General features: G+C 36.5%; 1 protein-coding gene across 2 annotated transcripts in view; it reads left to right on the top strand.

The window, feature by feature from the left end:
* The window catches only part of PSMD1 (proteasome 26S subunit, non-ATPase 1), an 89085-nt gene that overhangs the window by 55186 nt on the left and 13124 nt on the right, over nucleotides 1-20775 (top strand). For both annotated transcript variants that reach the window (XM_025889791.2, XM_073877391.1), the window contains exons 17-19: nucleotides 10219-10333; nucleotides 12789-12905; nucleotides 19529-19631. In XM_025889791.2, the coding sequence (XP_025745576.1) occupies nucleotides 10219-10333; nucleotides 12789-12905; nucleotides 19529-19631 (335 nt within the window). The remainder of the gene's footprint in view (nucleotides 1-10218; nucleotides 10334-12788; nucleotides 12906-19528; nucleotides 19632-20775) is intronic.

Here is a 20775-nt window from a genome sequence, read left to right as displayed (position 1 = left end):
TATGAGCTTTGATTTCTGCATTTGTAATAAGGTGACATAACCTGCTCTGCCTATTTCACAGCAACAATTGACCCAGCTGATCATTTCCCTTTCCATAAAATAACTTCTTCACTTGGCTTTCACTAGATCACACTAATGGATGCTCTCCAGCCTCACTGACTATTCCTTTTTAGTCTCCTTGTTCTGTTTCATCTCCTCAACCTCTTAATCTTCAACCTTCTTGGGGGTTCATTTCTGGATCTCTTTTCTCTCCTGTCTGTACTTGGTGTCTTATATACATTTATGGCTTTAAATACCATCTATATCCTGAAACTCTCTAGCCTAGATTTCTCCTTCAGACTCCAGACTCACGTTCGATCACCTACTCAATATTTCCCTTAGATGTCTAAAAAACATCTCAAACTCAGATTGTCGAAAACTGAGTTTATGCTCTTTCCCTGCAGATCTGCTCTATGTATTGGTTTCTTTATCTCAGATACAGGCAGTTGCATCTTTCCAGTCTCTTTATCTCACATTCTACATTTTATCCATCAGGAAATCTTGTTGGTTTTACCTTCAGTATATATACTAAATGCATATAAACCAAATTTCCCCCACATCTCCTGCTACCATCTTACCTAAGTCACCATCTTATCTTAACTGGATTTCTAGGTAGCCTCTTAACCAGTCTTCTTTCTACCTTTGCCCTCTGTTCTCAATAAAGCAGCCAAAATGACCTTTTTTAAACAAGGCAGATCATATCATTGCTTTGCTCAGAATCCTCTGGTGGCCCCTTATTTCACTCATAGTAAAAGCCAAAGTTCCAGTAATCGCCTGGCCTATAAAGTTCCTATAAAGCTTTTATGATCTGGCTGGCCATAGCTTCAACTGTTCTTCTCCTTCTTCACTGCACTCAAACCACTGGCCTTTGCTGCCCCTCAAATGTGTTTGGTGTTGTTTTATCACAGGGCTCTTGCACGAGCTGTTTCCTCCACCTAATACATAATATGCTCTTCCCCTGCCTAGCCACTTGACTTGCTTCCTTACGGCCTTCCTGTCTGTGCTTAAATAGCATGATATCATTGAAGCCTGCCCTGACTACCCTAGTTAGTACTGTTAAACCTTCCTCTCCTGTCTCTTCCAATACCCCTTAACTTGATTTACTTTTCTTGTTCTCCTTAGTACTTCACCTTTTTACTTAGTTTATCATTTATTTTTGATTGTATGCCTCCTACTAGAATGTAGTCTTTGTCTTCTTTGTTCACCAGTCTCTGAGTTTATCCTGCTTAGAATTTGTTGAGTTTCTAGTCTTTTATCAAAATTTGGGAAGTTTTGGCCATTCTTTCTTCAAATGTTCTTTCTACCCCTCTCTCCCTCTCATCTCCCTCTAGGACTCCCATTATGCATATGTTAGTATGCTTGATGGTGTTCCACCAGTTTTTAAGGCTCTGTTCATTTCTTAATATTTTCTCTTTTTGCTCCTCAGATTAGATAATCTCAATCCACCAACATGATTCTCAATTAATCTAATTTAATATTGTCAGTTTACCTAACTTGATTCTTCTGCCTGCCCAGTTCTGCTGTTGAACCCTCTTCTAGTGAATTTTTCATTTCACTTAAACTTTTCAGTTCCAGAATTTGTTTGATTTTGTATATATATACAATTTCTACTTGTTGATTTTCTTGAGTTGATGAGGCATTGTTCTCCTGTTTTCTTTAGTTATTGGCCTTTTTTTTCTCTTTGAACTTTCTTAAATATGAAAGTTTAAGTCCTGGGCTTACTCAGGAACTGATTCTGTTCATTTCTTTTTTTCCTGTGAATGGGCTGTATGTACTTTCTTATTTCTTTGCATGACTCTTAATTTTTTGTTGCAAACTGGATGTTTTTAATATTACAGTGTGGCAACAAAGGAAATCAGATTCTCCCGCCCACCCCACCCCCCAGGGGTTTATTATTGCTGCTTGTTGTGGATTGTTTGGTGACTTTTTTAAAGTAGTTTTATAAAGCCTGTATGCTTTCTCATGAATGGCCACTGAAGTCTGTGTTACATTAGCCTAGTGATCAGCTAGTGTTTTTTGACAGTTTCCTTAAATGCCTGGAGCCAAGGAAAGGAAAAAAAGAAAGGGAAAAAGAAAAAGACTCTCCAAGTCTTTGCAAATTAGCTCTGTGTCGGGACACTCCTTTAGCACTTTGCCAAATTGCTCTGCCTTAGTCTTTGCTTCCTGCTTATGTGGAACCTGAAGTGAAAGTGTAGAGTCTTCTCAGGCCTTTCCTGAGCATGCGTCTAACCGTGAGTATGCATGTGGTATTCTCAATTCCCCCGGTATATGCAGCAGTTTTTAAGGCCCTTATTAACCCCCAGCCTCTTTCTTTCCACGCTCTTTATTGCCTAGCTGGACTATTAACCCTGGCCCCAGGCTCCCATGGCCAGTACTTTTGCCTTTAAGTGTTTTCAACAAATGTCACCTGGCAAGTTGCTCCAGGCCTGGGAGTACTTAAGTTTGCTGAAACAAAGGCAGGCTATTGCTCTGGTGCTTCAAGGAGCCACCAGACAGGTCGAAACACAACTTATTCTCAATTCTGTGAGAATAGTCTATCTTGCTCCCTCTCGTTAACAGCTGTACTAGGACACAGGCTGCCCTCTCCACTGACACCACCAGTCTCGGGAGTGGGGTGGTAGATGGGCAGTTTAGAATATCACAGCAATCTCTTACAGCAATGCTTCATTAAGCTGACCCCTGGTTGGTGTAAGTTTTTGACTAGATTGCAGAGTTCTATAAAAGTTCATTCTGACGGTTTTTGCCAGGTTATTGCCAGAGAGCTGCTTATGACCATATCCACTTTTGTCAAGAACAAAAGAATAAGATATTTTTTTAAATATTAGTGAAACTGTATAGTACAACTTGATGTCATGAAGTGACAGTGTCCTTTAATCAAAAGAATTCTTATATCTAGAATTATAGTTGATGATCATAAAAGACCCAAATATTTGATGTATATTTGCTTAGCTCTGCAAGTCTTCAGTAATCACTGTAATCAGCTATTAGAAGTAGACTTTTATCATCAGGACACTTATTTCAATACCAGAAATGAATTAAACTTTCTGAGAATTGAAGTATATTTGTGTTCATTTTTATAAAATCAAGGAGATATTAATACTTTAATAATCTACACTATATATGCATCTCACTCATACCATAAGACTTCCTTTGGTTTGTTCATTTTAAGGGGTGGTAGGAATGTGCTAATAATACTGTAACTTTTTTAGTATTATAGATTTGAATATTGCAGATTCCTGTAGGTCCAGGAATGCGATTTGATATTTTTAAGAGCCATGTTTCTTATTATGGTGAAGTAGAATTCTTTGTATAAATCTTACGAATTTACTTTCTTCTCATCTTTTGAGATATTTTTGCCCTATTTTGGTAGCACCTGAAAGAAATAATCTGTTTGGAAATAAAGCAAAAGCTTATCTAAAACTATAGCTATTTTTAATTATCTGAAGTCTAGTAAAATGATTTAAAAATATATATATTAAAGGTAGGACTGAATTTGTATGATTTAGGGCAGGATCTGGGTAACTTTGTTTTCTTTATGATACTTAACATGTAGGAGATATATCTAAACTGATAAAGTGAGAATCCACAAATAGCAGCTTCGGATACAGAGGTTCATGGGATAAAAGTATGCTGGGGAAACAAAACTGCTTTCTTCTTTCTCAGTTATTTTCCTGATAATGAATATCTGATGCATCTCTTTTACATTGTAATGAAAATAAAATTCAAAAAATATATCTCTGCCCGCCTTTTTTTTTTTTAAGATTTAATTTATCCATTTGGCAGAGAGGGCGCGTGCACGCACAAGCAGGAGGAAGCTGCAGAGGGAGAGGGAGAAGCAAGCTCCCTGCTGAGCAGGGAGCCTGATTGGGGGGCAGGGGGGCTCAATCCCAGGACCCTGGGAACACCACCTGAGCCGAAGGCAGATGCTTAACCAGCTGAGCTATCCAGGCACCCCTCTCCCCATTTTTTAACCAAATGATAATCACTTTTTTATTTTTATAAACTAGCCAAAAACTAAAGAACAAGAAAAATTGCTACAATTCCCACATGTAGCTCCATTGTTAAAAACAGATGCAGCTAACACATTTATAATTGTCCGAGTAAATGTACTTTTATTTTATTTTTTTAAGATTTTATTTATCTATTTATTTGAGAGAGCGAGAGAGCACATGAGAGGGGAGAGGGTCAGAGGGAGAAGCAGATTCCCCGCTGAGCAGGGAGCCTGATGCGGGACTCGATCCCGTCACTCCAGGATCATGACCTGAGCTGAAGGCAGTCGCCTAACCAACTGAGCCACCCAGGCGCCCTGTCTGAGTAAATGTACTTTTAAGTTTAACATAGCAAAACATAAATATGTGAAAAAGCTATCATACATTATACATTTTATGCTAATACAGTGGTTTCCAAACTATTGAATTACTTGCTCTCTACCTCCTCCTACTCAATAAAACAAAATCCACTATTTTCTTGTGACTTGATAATTTCTAGACAGTTATTTTTCTAAATATGTTCATGGAGGGGTACCTGGGCGGCTCGGCTCAGTAGGTTGAGTGTTGAAGTCTTGGTTTTGGCTCCACTCATGATCTGTGGTCGTCGGCAGTTGAGCTCACGCTGTGAGCTCTATGCGCAGCGGGAGAGTCAGCTTGTCCCTCTCCTTGCCCCTCCCCTTGCTCACACACGCCCCTCCCAATCAATCAATCAAATCTATTTAAAAATAAATAAATATGTTCATGGAGACACAGAGATAAGTTTTTATTGCTAATCAGGGATCAGTCATTTAAATACTTTGTTGCAAATGATTAAGGGAATTTTATCAAACGACAGGAATTACTTTGTGATGTTATCTAAGAGATAAATGTTTGTATAGAAAGGCTAAGATTCAAGTGGTGTTAGAATTATCTGAAATAAGTGAAAGAAAGCCCTATGGACTATTATCAAAGATTTGGTGTATTTTCTTTGAATCTCTTGCCATCTCTTGCCTTTCCTCCCCTCTCTCTTTTTTCCACCTTGCAGCTTATTGAAGAAACCAGGTTATTATTACCATCAAGGTTGCACAGTATGGATTTTGCTAATTGCATCCTGCATCCCTGTGTGTAATAGAATGTGTTTTTTGGTCTTCTGTATTTCCTGTAAATTGATAGTTGGACCTTGAGGCTTGGTCACATTGAGGTTCAATTTCTCTCTCTCTTTCTCTGTCTCTCTTTTTTGGAGGGGAAGGGCTGGGAGTGCACATTAGGTCGACTTGTTTCTATTTTTATGATGTTAGCAGTCATTGATAATTATGCTGAGGTCCATTAATTCATTCCAAGCCTCAAAGTGATGGTGATAATTGTTTTATCATTTATTTATTCATTTATTAACTGTGACTTTATAATTTTTAGATTTATGCATATATTTTATGTGTGTTATATGTGTAGACAAAGATTAAGGTGCTCAAGTTTTGCTTTAAGCAAATATTTACGTTCCAATCATTGCTTAGAAGGATTCTTTTGTCCTTTTACAGCTACTTGCTAAAAATTAAAGTAAACAGAATATTCTGCTTTTATTGTACTCTTGAAGGGACTGATGTCTAAGCTAATTTATTAAAGAATGTATTGTTTCTTGTCTTAACATTTTACTGAAGAATGTGTCAGCATTAGGACTGTTACAGGCTGAGAAACTTAACAAGAATTTTTTTTATGTTCTTTGAGTTTATAACCCTCACAACCTATTTTAGTCTTTATGGTAATCAACTAGGTAAAGCTCTGAGTTAAGCTCCCAGTATTTATGTTCACTGGCAAAATTTTCTCTGAAACTAATGAAACTGTTAATATCCTATTCTAAGTATAATACTTTTTCAACAGTTGAGCATCATAAAATAAATGAAGTTAAGATGCATTTAGAATAAGTTCTTTGGTGTGAGTCAGTTTTCCCTGGAATGTCCTGCCCTTGCTGCAGCTGAGGGACAAGTGGGTAAGTGTTCTGTGTGCCATTAGCTCCTTAAAAAGTTGGTGAGGAGATGTGGAGGTCAGGATTTTGAATACAACCAGCTTTCTAGGTTTAATATCCAACTCACTTTATATTATTTTGAATGAATGTTTGGGCATGAGTTACCTTCCCTTTTTTACAAATAAGAACCCAAACTACAGCTAGGGTAGCCAGATTCCTGGTTCTGCTCCAAAGGCAATTTCTGGTAATGCATTTAGATTTCAGTGATTGTAGTATAATATTCTACTCTACCATACCACCAACTTTCCCCAGCATGAATAAGATGGAACAGATACCATTTTATGGGTAATGCAGTTAAAGGTCAGAGAGATTTAGTGATTGCCACTCTACTAATAAATGGCTGCACTGGAATTGGAATTCAAGTCTTTCTGATTCCAAGCCCATGTTATTCTCACTACCACAGCCAAATGAAGACAAGAGGAGAAGAAGGCAGAGCGATTATTTAAGGAGTCACTATTATTTCCAGTGAGAGGTGATTGGGGCCTGAAGCAGGCAATGGAAACAAATAAAATTTAAGGGTTTCACTTGCTTTGGTGGCAGATAAGATGTGGGGGTTGAGGGAATAGAATGAATAAAGAAAGATGTGAGTTTCCTGGGTATGTAAATGAACTGTCGTGGTGGGAGAAGTAGTATAGGGGAGGGGTGCCCCTTTATTCCTCTTTCTTTGTGGACTGCTATATGTTGATTGAGGTGTTTGTGGTATATTTGTGGTATACCACATCGAAGACATTCAACAGGTACTCGGAAATTCAGGATACTACTCAGATTATTTAATCTTTTGGTAGGGGATACAAGGAAGCTCAGCAGAGGGTATATTCTTAATTCCTTTGTCATATGTTAATCCTATGCCATTTACCTAGTGAGAATTGTAAATTCACAGTTCTACCAGGGGGACTACCCTGTGGTTTATGGCCTCACCAAATTCCCTCTGTGTTGGACCCCATGTGCCTAGAATAGTGTTTCTGCCTATATACATATATTCCTGTACTTTCTTTTCTAGTGAAGATAAATTAGAAAAAAGACACCAGATGAAAGCATCTGATTTATTAATAGGATTTAATGTTGAGGTTACACAAAATATTTAGTAAAGAAACAGTAGTTAATAGCCAGTATGTTGAAAGAAAGGAGTTCATATATGCAGTTTATGGTCAGATGATATGGCAGTGACTTGTGCATATATCCTTGCACAGTTCCTGCTCTGTGGAAAGTTTGTACAAATAGTAAAGTTGGCAAGTTGACTCTTAGCTACAAGCCAAGAAATTTTACTGAAACAACAAATTAGAATTAGGTACCTATTTTGTGGGTATTTCAGGCCTCACCTATGTGATCTCCCTACTGAGAACTTCAAAGCACATAAAATTAAAAGACACTCTCGATTAGCCCTTATGAAGCAACACAGGTACTTGCTAACTTTCCCTTTTTTTTTCCTTGATGGTGCAGCTAAATTATAAACTTAAGTGGGCAGGGGAACAGGGAAGGGCTTGATTTCCCCCCAACCCCCACCCCCCAGAGGTTACCCATTAGGCCCTGAACCTAGTAGAAAATACTTATTGGTTAAGTCTCTAAATATAAATTTAGTTTGGCTCCCTTTGTCATTTACCAAGTAATAAAAATTATTTTATCTTTAGCATCTAGCCCTGTGCTAATAATTTATGGAAAATTAAAAATAGAGAAAACACAGCCTTGGCCCTTGGGATGTGTGCACTCTTGAGTTGGTTTTATTTGTAATTAATTTGGTGACAAAATGCTTGAGTTTGTCAGAGGATTTGAGTATCAAGTTATGGACAGAGCTTTAAGTTCTTTGCCTAATAGGAGCACAAAATAAAAGTTAAATGATGGTACGGTCAACTACAAGTTGCAGAATGACTCTCCAGCAGCTTCTTCGATGTAATATCACTTTAAATTCCATAGGAATATTTCTTATCAAGGAAATGTCCTGTAACAATGAACATTGATTTAAAACCTTTGATGGTTGTTTTGTTTTGTTTTTTAGATTTATTTACTTACTTGAGAATGCACATGAGCCGGGGAAGCGGGAGAGAGGGAGAATCTCGAGCAGACTCCTTGCTGAGCACAGAGCCTGACACATGTCTTGATCTTACAACCCTGAGATCATGACCTGAGCCAAAATCAAGAATGGGATGCTTAACTGACTGAGCCACCCAGGCACCCTGGTTGGTTCATTTTTAAAAGCCATAGAATTGGGGACATCTGGGTGGCTCAGTCAGTTAAGTGTCTGCCTCGGCTCAGGTCATGATCCCAGCATGAGGCTCCTTGCTCAGGGAGGAGCCTGCTTCCCCCTCTACCTGCCACTCCCCCTGCTTGTGCTCTCTGTCTCTCTGTCTCTCTGTCTCTCTCTCTCTCTCTCTCTCTCTGACAAATAAGTAAAATCTTTAAAAAAAAAAAAAAAAGCCATAGAATTATAAAGTAGGAAAGACATAGAACTTCTAGTCCCATTCCTTCTTTTTTCGTACATAGAAAGGGATCCCAGAGTGTTTGTTTCATTGAACTTTGTCTAAATTATCCCAGATATTTAGAGACAAAGCAGGAACTGGAACATGGGTTTTTGACTTCATGGCTTCCTCTTATATAATGTATTGTTATTTATGTCTTTGTGCATTAACTGAAGGTATATATATTATTACCATATTTTCTGTTATTTACTCATTTTGTTTTTTTTATATTATTCCAACAAAAGAAAAGTTATCTCTAATTACAAAAAAAAAGAAAGTGACTTACCTAATATCACATACTAAGAAATTAGCAAAACTAGAACTAGAACCCAGATCTTCTGTTTCCTAGTACATTGAATCTTTCACAATACCAAGCTTTTTCTCCATATTGTTGCCATTAGTCTTATTTACAAATTATTCCTATTAGGAAGCTTAGTCAAACTGAGAACATTTTCAAGAAAGAGTGATGGACTTCGTTGTAAGGAGGAAATCCAGCCTTCTCTTGTAGCATAATTTCAGTTTTCTGGATGGTTTTCATAAATTTGGCTCTATTCCATTTGAAATTTGAATTTACCACGTGCTAGAGTTTGAGGCTATAGGACAATCCAACGAAGTTATGGATTTGAATTGGTCTATAAGTAGTAACTGCTTTCATTCACAACAAGATAGTGTTTAAAAACTTTAAAAAACTATTAAATGTAGTTATATGTATAACCTTTTTAAGTTTTTGTTGAAGTGTAATATACATCTAAAAACATGCATATAGTCTACAGTTTGATGAATTTTCACACCTGAACACACACTGTAACCAGCATCCAGTTTGAGATCGTTATCAGCTGCCCAGATGCTCTCCTTACATTCTCCTCTAGCTACTACCCCCATCCTGCTGCCCCTAAAGAGTAACCACTATAAAGGTGAGGTCAAGTATTTCATTAGTCAGGGTTGCCCTATTTTTTTTGTCTTTGCTGAAATATGAAGAGGTTGCGAAAAGAACAATTTCTGGGGTCGGGGTGGCTCAGTCAGTTGAGCGTCCAACTCTTGATTTCAACTCGGATCATGGTCTCAGGGTCATGGGATCAAGCCCCATGTTGGGCTCTATGCTCAGCATGGAGTCTGCTTCTCCCACTTCCTCTGCTCCTCCCCACACTTGCGTACTCTCTCTTTCTCAAATAAATAAATAAATAAAATCTTTTTTTTTTTTTTAAGAACAAGTTCTGTCCTTATCAACAACAATAATTGCTAAAGAAAAAAAAACAGAATTTTTTCATTATCAAGGCATATTTACCAATTTGGTATTCAATCAGAGTTATACTGGGCAATTCAGATCTTTCGTGCAGCTTTGGAAACATCCCAGAGTCTCTATAACAGCTTTTGTCTTCTGATACAAAACACAAAATAAGCAAGAAAGATAAGAATTGATGTAGGGCATTGTGTGCCCCCCATACCCTCATGGTTATTACTCACTATGGAGGAAGCATGAAGGAATGACTGTAATGCTCTAATGCAGAGCTGTGGTTGAGGAATCATGATATGTTCTATTTTCTTTGTGTATAGGCTCTGAATACTGAAGATTAATATCAATAATTAGAATTCCATGCGCAATTTTTAATTCTCCAACTTCCATGTGAAATATAACTGCTGTTTCCCATAAGTTAAAAAGAATTGGTTGAAATTCTTCCATCTTGATTTAAAATCTTTTACCTATAACACTGTCTTCACTTCCTCTATTTCTTATCAGGACCCCTGAACAGTGCCCCAGTGTTGTTTCATTGCTATCAGAGAGTTACAATCCTCACGTGCGTTATGGAGCTGCTATGGCCCTGGGCATCTGCTGTGCCGGTACAGGAAACAAGGTAAAGCCCAAAGCCACTGGGGGCAGTTCTTGCCTGGCACCAGACTTGTTCTCCCTAGCAGAAAAGTTGGTATAACCACTGTAAAAATGCAAGTGTGGTGTGATCTATAAGAGTTAACTTGTCTCGCACAGCTTCCCAGAACTTCCTTCCTCACTTTACCATGCCGGGTTGCTCAAAGCCAGTTAAGAACAAACCACCACATTGCATAGGTGACCAAACAATGCTGTTGAATTTCTTTTTGAAAGCATTGATTTCTTTAAAAAAAAAAAAAAAAAAAACTTTAAAGAATTACTCTGGTCACTTTACATGGTAATTTATATGTTTAATTGGCATGATTAGAAATCAAGGTTCTTGTATGAGACCACCAAAATCAGCTAACTTTGATTCTTTTTGTTTGTTTGTTTTTGTTTTAAGCAAATCACTTAACTGCTATTTGCCTGATTCTCCTCACAAATCTAATAGGTAACGTGATATTTGTTAAATCCTAAAAAGTGACAAAGTAAAGAGTTGGGTTAGGCAAGCAAATGACTGTAAAATACAATTCATCGTGAGATTCATAAAGAAATGCGTTGTTGCTTAAACAAGTATTCTTCATTCACAGCAATGGCATAATCATCACATTTTTGCCTTTCATAGCACAAACGTACACACCTTCGCCACCCCCGAAACATGAACTTTTCTTTTAATGGAGTCCATGTGTGCATGGGTGTGTGTGTATGTGAGAGAGAGAGAGAGAGAGAACACAAACATAATGGGAATAGTGAGAACATAAAGAAAAAGGGTATAGCCAGGTTATGCTTCCAATGTCTGTATCAGAGGAGGAGCCATTTTTTTATCCACTCTTGTCCACAATAAAAGAAAATAAAACATTATTTATTGATTGAGTCCAGGAATTAAATTTTAATTCGTTTCACTTTTTCTCTAATAAAGAGTATTAATATTGGATACAAATAACTTTTTCTAGTCTCATAAAACATTACTGAAACTAGAAATTAAAATGGGCATTTTCACTATATGTGAAAAAAATTGCATAAGAAGTTATAGAGAGACATCCCCTTCCAGTATTCTGATTCATCTCCTCACCCTGCTTTATTTTTTCTTCATAGGACTTATCACCGCCTGACATCTTTTTACACCTATTTATTTATTGTATGTCTCCTCTGCCCTGAAATGTAAGGTCCCTAAGAACAGAATGTTCACTGCTAGAACCTAAAGTCAGACCAGGCACATAGTAGGTGTTCAGTAAATATTAGTCAAATCAGTGATGGAGGGGAAGATCCTTTAAGGATATGGTGGTGAACAAGTTGAGCATAGTCTCTGTCCTCACAGGGATTTGTTTTTAAGTGTTTTCTTTTGTGGGAGAATTTCTTACATGAGAATGTATCTTCAGTTTTATTAGAAATATCATTGGGTTTATAAAATACAGTTCATAGAAATTGGCCTTCATTTTTTTTCTGGAACACATCTGGGAACAAAGGAAAATTATAGTTGGATGTTTTATGAAGTATTTTCCCCCTCAGGTCTTCAGTAGACATTTATGTCAAGCCTCGTAAGTTAAATGTATATTAGATTTTTTTTTCTTTCCGGATTACTGTAAACTTAATATGATATGTAGGAGCAAGTGTTCTTTGAGACACAGCATCTGACAAGTTAATTCAATGAAAAATTTTTATTACTCATACTAAGCAAGTCTGCTTTATTTCTAGATAGTTTGTGTGATCTACATAACAATACCTATCTGACCAAGGTTTGGTGCTTTATTTTTATTTCTTAAAAACTCAAGACACTTTTTGATTCTAAAATGTATCTTTGAGGTTATATCACATACCTCAAAGACCAAGTTAGTGTCTTTTAACTTATAAGTTGGAAATTTGGTTATATTTTTATCATGACTACCTCTAAACAGTATTGGCAATACTATGAGTAGTGTCACATTTTTCAGTGAAATGGAAAGAAAATACATTTATCTGGTATGTATATTATCTGTTAACAGCTCTGATTTTTAAAATAAATGAATCCACATGTAAAGAAATCGGAAGTTGTTTTCTTAAAAGAAAAAGAATTCAACTTATTTTTCTTTCCTTGGCCTTGAAACAAAGGAAGTGGCATACTGTGTTAAGAAATAAATTTGATAATTTTAAACCCATTGCTTTGTTCCTCCGGATTTATACCTATAAAGACCTTATAAGGAATGTTAGAAAGGGGCACTTAACATTAATCTCATTTTCTGTTACCTTCTTTTTTACTTCTTTTACCTCAAGACAGGAACACGCATTCTACAAGCTTCCTTCTCACTTACCATCAATTATATTGAAACTAAAAGCATTCTCAGTTGCAAGTAGTCTTTAATGAACTCACTACAATGTCAGATGAAAATACTGACTTAGAATAACAGTAACTAATTTGAAAATTCAGCTATACCCGCTTAATTTAAAGTTTTTTCTAATGCTTTCAGGAAGCAATTAATTTGTTAGAACCGATGACAAATGACCCTGTGAACTATGTGAGGCAAGGAGCTCTGATAGCCTCAGCTCTCATCATGATCCAGCAGACTGAAATCACTTGTCCAAAGGTGAGCAAACAAAAAAATTCTCCAGAAGAGAGCTGGTTCAGGCTTTTCTTTAGTAACTTATCTTCTTTTAAGGACATTTTTACCTCAAATGTAGTGGACACTAGACTCAAAGGAAGTAAAAAAGGTGGGTAAAAGAGGTAACTTTATATAATACTCTTTAAATGCATTTTTTACAGATTTGTAGTCACTTTGTTAATTCAACTATTTAGCCATACTTAAAAAATTAGAACTTACATATTGATGAAATCATAAGAACTTTAATTTTTGCCTCCTACTGTCCTTTTAAAATGTGTTTAGCAGGATAACTTGTTCCTCTGATACAGGATGCAAACTCAGGCAGTCCATGACTTTTTGATTCATCTTTTTGAGGTAATAAAAAATCCTACATTCACTTTATATGGTATATACAATCTCAGTTTAGAAATGAGTATATCCAGATTCTCTGTTAGAATGTCATTGCCCCCCTGGGAGTGGGGCAGGGTTTCACATGCCTCCAGGATGGCTTTCTTTCCTTCCTCACCCACATCCGTTCACAGAACCAGTCCTGCATATTTTGCCCTTGTAGCTAGGAGTATAATACATGGTTCTCAGTGTAGCTTTGCCTGCGCTGTCCCTCTCCTTCTTCCTCTCTGCCTATCTCCTCCATGTCCCTCACCCTCTCTGCTAGTTACCTCAGTGGACAGCTAATGCCTCTTAACTTTTTGTGTCAGACGTCAGTGCACAGGAACCACCGATCTTATTAAGCTCTCCACGTGGTTCCTCTGAAGCCCATCTTTAGGCTTGGAGTGAGGGGGAAAGACCCACAGCTCAGCTTTCCCCACAGAAATCCCCCTCACACATCCTCCTGCAGTTCACTTCTCATAGATACCCTGTGGCTGGCTCCCAGCAAAGATTTTGAGACATCTATTTTAAAATTTCCTCATGACAGTCTCCCAGACATCATGTTAGAGTATGATATCTAATGTATCTTGGCACCTCAGCCAAAATTTCTCATTTTGTTGAGAAAATGCACAGATCTTATTCACATGTACTAAAAATTATCATTTTTGATGTATTAAATAGGTGTGTATAGCCCATGCAATAATTTCAGAACTTTTGATTCTTAACTTGAAATTAGGGCATTTAATAGTTTTGTATTAATTTTGCTTCTATTTGAGAAAAAGTCGAAAAATTGACAACTAGAAAAACCATTGGCATACTGTCTTCTGCCTCATCAAGCAAATGTAAAAAATCCTCATTTTCAGCAAAGTAGATTGATGAGGGGAGGGAGGGTAGAGAAGAGAAAAATTTCCAGAACTCATTGATTATTCATTCTCATTTTATGGAACTTTGTTTAATAGATTCCCATTAAATTTTTATTTTATTTCATTTTTATTTGTATCATTTTTGTCATTTATCCAGTGCTGCTCTCTCTGTCAAAATCATTTGTAAGACTTCCAAGAATTGGATTATTGCAAAAATAGAATCCCAACTTCTCATTCTGTTTTAATAGTATATTACTTCATATATCTGCCAGAACATAAACATCTTTTCAGAGAGTCCACATTTCTTTTTGGCTTTTGTTTTTAAATATAGCAGTTATAATATGAATAGCTTTTTATTTCTGCTTTTGATCTTCTGAGCTTTATCAGCTGGGGGTTATCCAACTGAGTAATGTTGTTCAAGTAGGACGTTTAGGCCATGGAATGCACTTCCCCTAACAGTAATGTATCGATATTTACTCACTTTGACCTCACATGTTGCTTTCATGTTATTTGTATTGTGAACAAGACAAATGGTTTACTATCTTTTCATCCTCTGCTGTAGGATTTTGTTGATTTTTCAACCATAAACTCTGCACCAACACTGGCAGTGTCTTTTGGAATGGGGATAGGCTAGGGTAGGATGTGTAGTTTGAAAAAGCATTCAACTATTTATTCTAATAAATAAAACTTTTTCACATTTAGAAAAAGTGAAAAAATACAGAATTTAAATAATCAGTATTTTTTAATCATTCCATAAAATGCCGTTGAACCAAGTCTTAGCTGATGTGAATACATAAGGAGCCCTTCCATCTTCAGGTTTTATCAGAATCTTGAGTATTAATTAAGAATGTCAAAATGCAATTATAGCTGCTAGCTATTGCCATTAATGTAAGCTCCGTGGGGAAAGTTAAATCTGTACCTTACCGACTCTGAAAGCAAAGCTGTGTATGCCAGTGTAAAGCTCCAGTATTTTTCAGGGAACACTGTTCCTTAGAGGGAAATTGTTAACTCAGCTCATGAAGTCTTAAAGTTGGAGTTCTGTTTTCATTGTTTTCTGCTATTAAGCATGCAATAAAGACTTCTGTGGACTGTCAAGTTTATATAATCTCTCTTTTATCTGATAATTGCTAACAAGACAACTTGATATTCTTTTGGAATGGTATGTGACATTTTGCTGAAAAGAAAAAGCTGTTAACAAGCTTGAAGAGGGGCGCCTGGGTGGCTCAGTCCGTTAAGCGTCTGACTCTTGGTTTCGGCTCAGGTCCTGATCTCACAGTCATGGGATTGAGCCCCTCGTGTCAGGCTCTGTGCTCAGCACAGAGTTGGCTTCAAATTCTCTCTCCCTCTTCCTCTCCCTCCCCCTCTACCCCTCAATGCACACACTCACTTCTCTGTCTCTCTTAAATAAATAAATAAGTAAAATCTAAAAAAAAAAAACAAGCTTAAGGAGAAGTTCTCAAGACTACAGAGTCTTAGTAACAAGGTTGCAAACTGGTGCACGAAATCAAGTGGAAGTAAAATGGAGATGAAGTCTTAATTTCATCAAGACTTATATAACCACTCCTCGGAGGAATCCAAAAGGGACATTTCTCAGATAGTTTGTGAAATTCACAGTGGAAAGTTCCAAAGGAAGTATTTTATGTAACATGACATACATCACATCCTTTTGCAGAATGCTGTCTTAATGCTTAGTTCTATACACTGTGGTCTCAGTTTAAGTAATTCCAGTGCATCTTTGCTTTCTTCTTCTGCCAGTTTTTTTGCTCACTCACTCTCAACAACATAGACCCAGGAACGTGTATACACCCCTGGGTGATTACAAACCCAATTTAGAAAGCCCTTAGACCAGAGATTCAAAACCATTTAACTAGAATAATGTGCTTTTTATAGGTCCTTGGAACTATTTTCACTCAAGAACCCAACTCTACTCTTTAATGAAGGATCTTTCGTTTTCCTTGTTAAATGAAATCTACCTTTAGCATTTTTGAACATGTACATTATTATCATGTATAGAATCAGATAAAAATATTACAGTGTAAAAATAAAATCTCTGGTGCTCCTCCTTGCCTAATATCTTCTGGCCTAAGGTTACCTGCTGTGGGTAAGTAACCACAACTGACAGGTACTCTTTTGGCAGTAGGATCATGTTTGGCCAAGCTTGATAAGCTTTTGCATTTCTAAAATCACAGTGTGAGTAGAGTAGGCTTTTGTGAGCCATCATGGTGACCTAGAAGTGTTTCTATGGAGAAATCTTTGAACTTCTATAAGATGAAATTATAAGAATGAAATTTTGTATTATAAGCATAGCATAACACATTTATAAATGGTAACCTATATTACCATACTATTGCCTTAAGGTAGAAACTTGGATTCTAACAATGTCAGTGATGATATAAAAAAGGGCTACAAGCAACTACCATAAACAAAATAATACTCATAAAACTGAGAAGGGAGCTAAAAACATCATTTGGTATATTGATAATGGGGAAATCATGATAACATTGACAATATCTTAAAAGAAGAATAAAGAGAATTTTTGTTTTAGGCATGTTGAGTTGGAGATGATAGCAAGTCAGCTGGAGATAAGATGAGAGCAAAGGAGAAAAGTCAGAACTGAAGGTAGAGATTTGGGAACTAACCACAAAGAAATTATATAAGTCCATAGCCCTTTATCTGCAGTTCTAAAATCCAAAACGCTCTGAAGAGAGGTTTGTTTATTTTTAAGGACTCATTTGGCTGTAAAACTTGAACTAGTATGAACTCATTAATAGCCTTTATCCCATTTAGTGTTAATATTCTGTCATTTAGCTGCTTTTTGAAATATGGATTTGATTATAGGTTATTTTCCCCATGCTCCATTGAGAGTATTGCATAATGTATAGTATATAGACCATGTTATCTTTGTAAATTCTGAATTCCAAAATTTATCTGGCCTCAAGGATTTCATGGAAGAAGTTACAGACCTATAGTTGAAGTCATAAGAGCAGATGTAATGTCAGAGAAAGAGAAAAGAAAGACAACTTCAAAACTGATCCTTGATGTGCTGCTTTATTTCTATATGCAGGAAAATAGAAAATTGAAAGGAAACATACCCAGTTGATAAGTACCAACAGAAATGACCCCAAAGAACTTTATTTCCTTCTCCCCATTTTTTTTCTGAAAGTGGTTTTTTCTCCCCCAGCAGTATAAGGTATAGAATTTAAAAATATGAATGTTAAAAATGCATGAATTTGGAGAAGGTAGATTTTTAGATAATCATGTATAGCAGAATGTATGCATGGATCACAGAATTGCCTAGAATTTGTCTTTTCTGTGAGACTATCGTAATATAAAATGAGAAATAAATGTTTTTCTCCCACAAATTGTATGGGGTCACCATACTGTTCATAACAGTGAAATTGAACCAGGAAATCATGATCCTCACCATGATTGCAGTTAGTTGCTTGATCACAAACAAGCCAGTCATTTCACCTATTTTACTTCAGTTTCCCATCCGTAAGTACAGGGAGTACATGATTTCAAACTTGCCTTCAAATTTAAGATACTATCCTAACCTACTAAAATAATAATTCTTTACGAAGAATCATAAACATGAGAATTGTTACTGCTCCATAAGTAGTAAAATGTGAGGAAAAGAATTTTTAAATGATAAACAAGAAATAGCTCTTTGAAGTAGTCTACTTAATGGGATAATACTATTACATATTTGTATTGATTTTTTTTTTAATCCATCTTTCAGTTTCACTGAATGTTTGATTTCCTTTTGTTTTGGGTACGATTTTATATTTAAATTCTTCCTCATAATGTACATACAGTGCTTTGTCCAATGTTACTTTTTATAAGTTCATGACATATTTCATAAACCTTTAAGCACATAAAATTTCCATCCTATATAAGGTAATGTAAGTGTTCATCTAAAATAATTTCAGAATCAAAGGAATTTGACCTGTTGAACCAGAGTAAAAGCATCAGACCTTAGGATTTTTAAAACTAGAAGGGAATTCTATGATGATCTAGTCATGCTGGTTTTATAGTTAAAGAAAGTAAGACCTAGAGAAGTAAATGGCTCACTAATGGTTATGTGCTAGGTAATGGCAGGGTGAGTTCATTGTTTTCCCATCACATTTTATAGCAGTATTATGTTGCAGAGAGAATAGTCAAGGGGGACTGGTAGGGTTCTGCCATGGTATGGTAGGATAGCCGTGCTTACTGAACTATAAAACGCTGTTTACACATGACATTACATATATATTGCATCATGTCATCCTTCCAGCAGCTGTGTAAGATAGGTCCTACAATCCCTATAGGGAGGAAGAGACCGAAGCGCATAAAAGCTAAAAACTTCCCTAAACGGCTCATTGAAGCAGAGATATTTATAAGCCAGGGTTGTCTGGTTCTTACCCTGTGCAGCATGGCCTCCAAGACCAAGACAAGTGAAGAGGGGAAGAGATTCTGAAAGAATATGTCATGCAAGTAAGGTCATTATATTAGGAAACTCAAAAATTCAATATTTTCTGCTTGGGCAGATTTGGGGAGCTCCATGATTATGTGCTTCTTGAACAAGCAGACTTCTTCCTGGGTGCCTACCACTTGAAAAGCACTGGTGGGAAAACAGAGAAGTGTAAGACATGGAGGAAGCATAAAACAGTTCCCTTATTGTCACTCAAACAGTTTTAAAGCAATCACAAATATATTGATAACATGTATTTTATAAATTTTATTTTCTAATTGTAAAAGTAATATATATTAGTTTTAGGAATGCAGAAAGGAATAAAGAAAAATTACTAATAATCCCACCATAAGTGAGTTAGCACATGTTCCATTTTGGTGTGTTTTTTTGACAAGAGTAATTACTGTGACATGTTCTCAAAAAATTAATACCTGTGTGTAATGAAAATCTTGATGTGAATATACACTAAATCCAAAATATGCCTCACACGTCTTCAGTAAAGGGTAGTTTACTTGAAGATAGAATTGAAGGATTATGCCTGCTAGGAAATCTATAAGAGTGATGGTAAGCAAAGTAGCTGTTATTCACAGTACAACGAAAGCCTCAGTGTTTATAACTGTTTAAGCCTACTGACTAACAGTGGTGCGATACGAAATCACATTCAACATTCCCATGAGTCTGAATCATCCACTGTGGAATGAGGATTGAAAACAGAACTGGTGCTCCCACACCAGAAAAGTCATAACACCCATGATTTCAACCATGGAACTTTTCTGCCTTGAAGTCTGGTTTGTATCTCTCTCTTTTTGAATGTTGTGAATTTCAGAGCTCAAGTTTCATTATAATTTGAACAATCTATTTTCCCTGGTCTGAAATGACACCACAAATGAATATTGATATGACTATAATTCTTTTGCGTGTTCCTTCAGGTGAATCAGTTCAGACAGCTGTATTCCAAAGTCATCAATGATAAACATGATGATGTTATGGCTAAGTTTGGCGCTATTTTGGCGCAGGGCATACTGGATGCAGGTAAATGTTAAATCTTCCAGATGTATTTATCTATTTAAACTAAATCTGATGAAGTAACTATCTGCTCTAACTATATGACATAGTAGAAATTGGGGAAATTATTTAGGGAATTATTGGGGAAATTTTCTGGGGGAAAATTATTCCTGGAGAAAATGTGGAGCCTATAGTTCATAGAACTTGACACTGAATTAGCTGGGTTTCATCAGTCCCTAGTTTACATTCAAGTCCATTTTCTATGGGTTTTGACAAATGCATAAATATATATCCACCATTACATCATAGGCAATAGTTTCACTGCCCTAGAAATCATCTGTGTTCCACCTTTTCATCTCTCCCTCCTTCCGCACAACCCCCTGGCAACCACTGATCTTTTTATTGTCTCTAACTTTAGTTTTCCCCTTTCCAGAGTATTATACAGCTGGAATCATACAGTATGTAGCCATCTGAGATTGGCTACTTTGGGTAATTGGTTTTTAAAAAGGACTTAGGAGTGACATTTTACTACTCCATAATCTATTTATTTCTTTTAGCTGCCAGTTTTTGAAGTTTGTAGTTTTATATACAACCCTTTACTTGTTCATTCAGTACAACTACAGTTTTTTGCTGGTTTCTGCTATGTTATTTGTGAAGAATTAGGGGAGGATACTTCTCTGTTTCAGCGTTATTCTACCATCTTTACTAGAAGTCCATTCTCTCCCTCCCTTCCTTCCTCTTTCAGCCCCTCTCTCCCTTCACTGCCTTTTGTATCTCTGAATTGTCGTAGACCAGTGAAGTTTTGATGCTTCTTTCCGTTTCTCTTTTTGTTTATTATGTTTGTTGCCTTACTTATTTTAGTGTTATTTAGTACATAAAAGTTCTGTACTCTTGTCTTCACTATTACAAGCAAAATTATTCTCACCCCTTTTCACTTTGTCAGTATCCTGTCCTCCTACAAACTGTGCTGCAACTGCATTAGAAAAAACATGTAGTACTGCAGTCTGGCTCGCAGAAGTTAGTGTTAATGGAGGAACTCTGGAGGGCAACTTCAAAGGAATGAGTGAAGTTGAAGTTTATGAGAATTCACTTGATGATTTGGTCTCTTCAGGGAGAAGAGCCAGAGATTAAGGTTTATGATTGAAGTTTGTAAAACTGTGTAAACATTACC

This window comes from Callorhinus ursinus, unplaced genomic scaffold, assembly GCF_003265705.2.
Source record: "Callorhinus ursinus isolate GAN/ISIS: 27379988/994484 unplaced genomic scaffold, GSC_fseal_2.0 scaffold2, whole genome shotgun sequence".
Classification (NCBI taxonomy): Eukaryota; Metazoa; Chordata; class Mammalia; order Carnivora; family Otariidae; genus Callorhinus; species Callorhinus ursinus.
The sequence above is the reverse complement of the archived record's forward strand: the minus strand, read 5'-3'. Positions and strand labels throughout refer to the sequence as shown.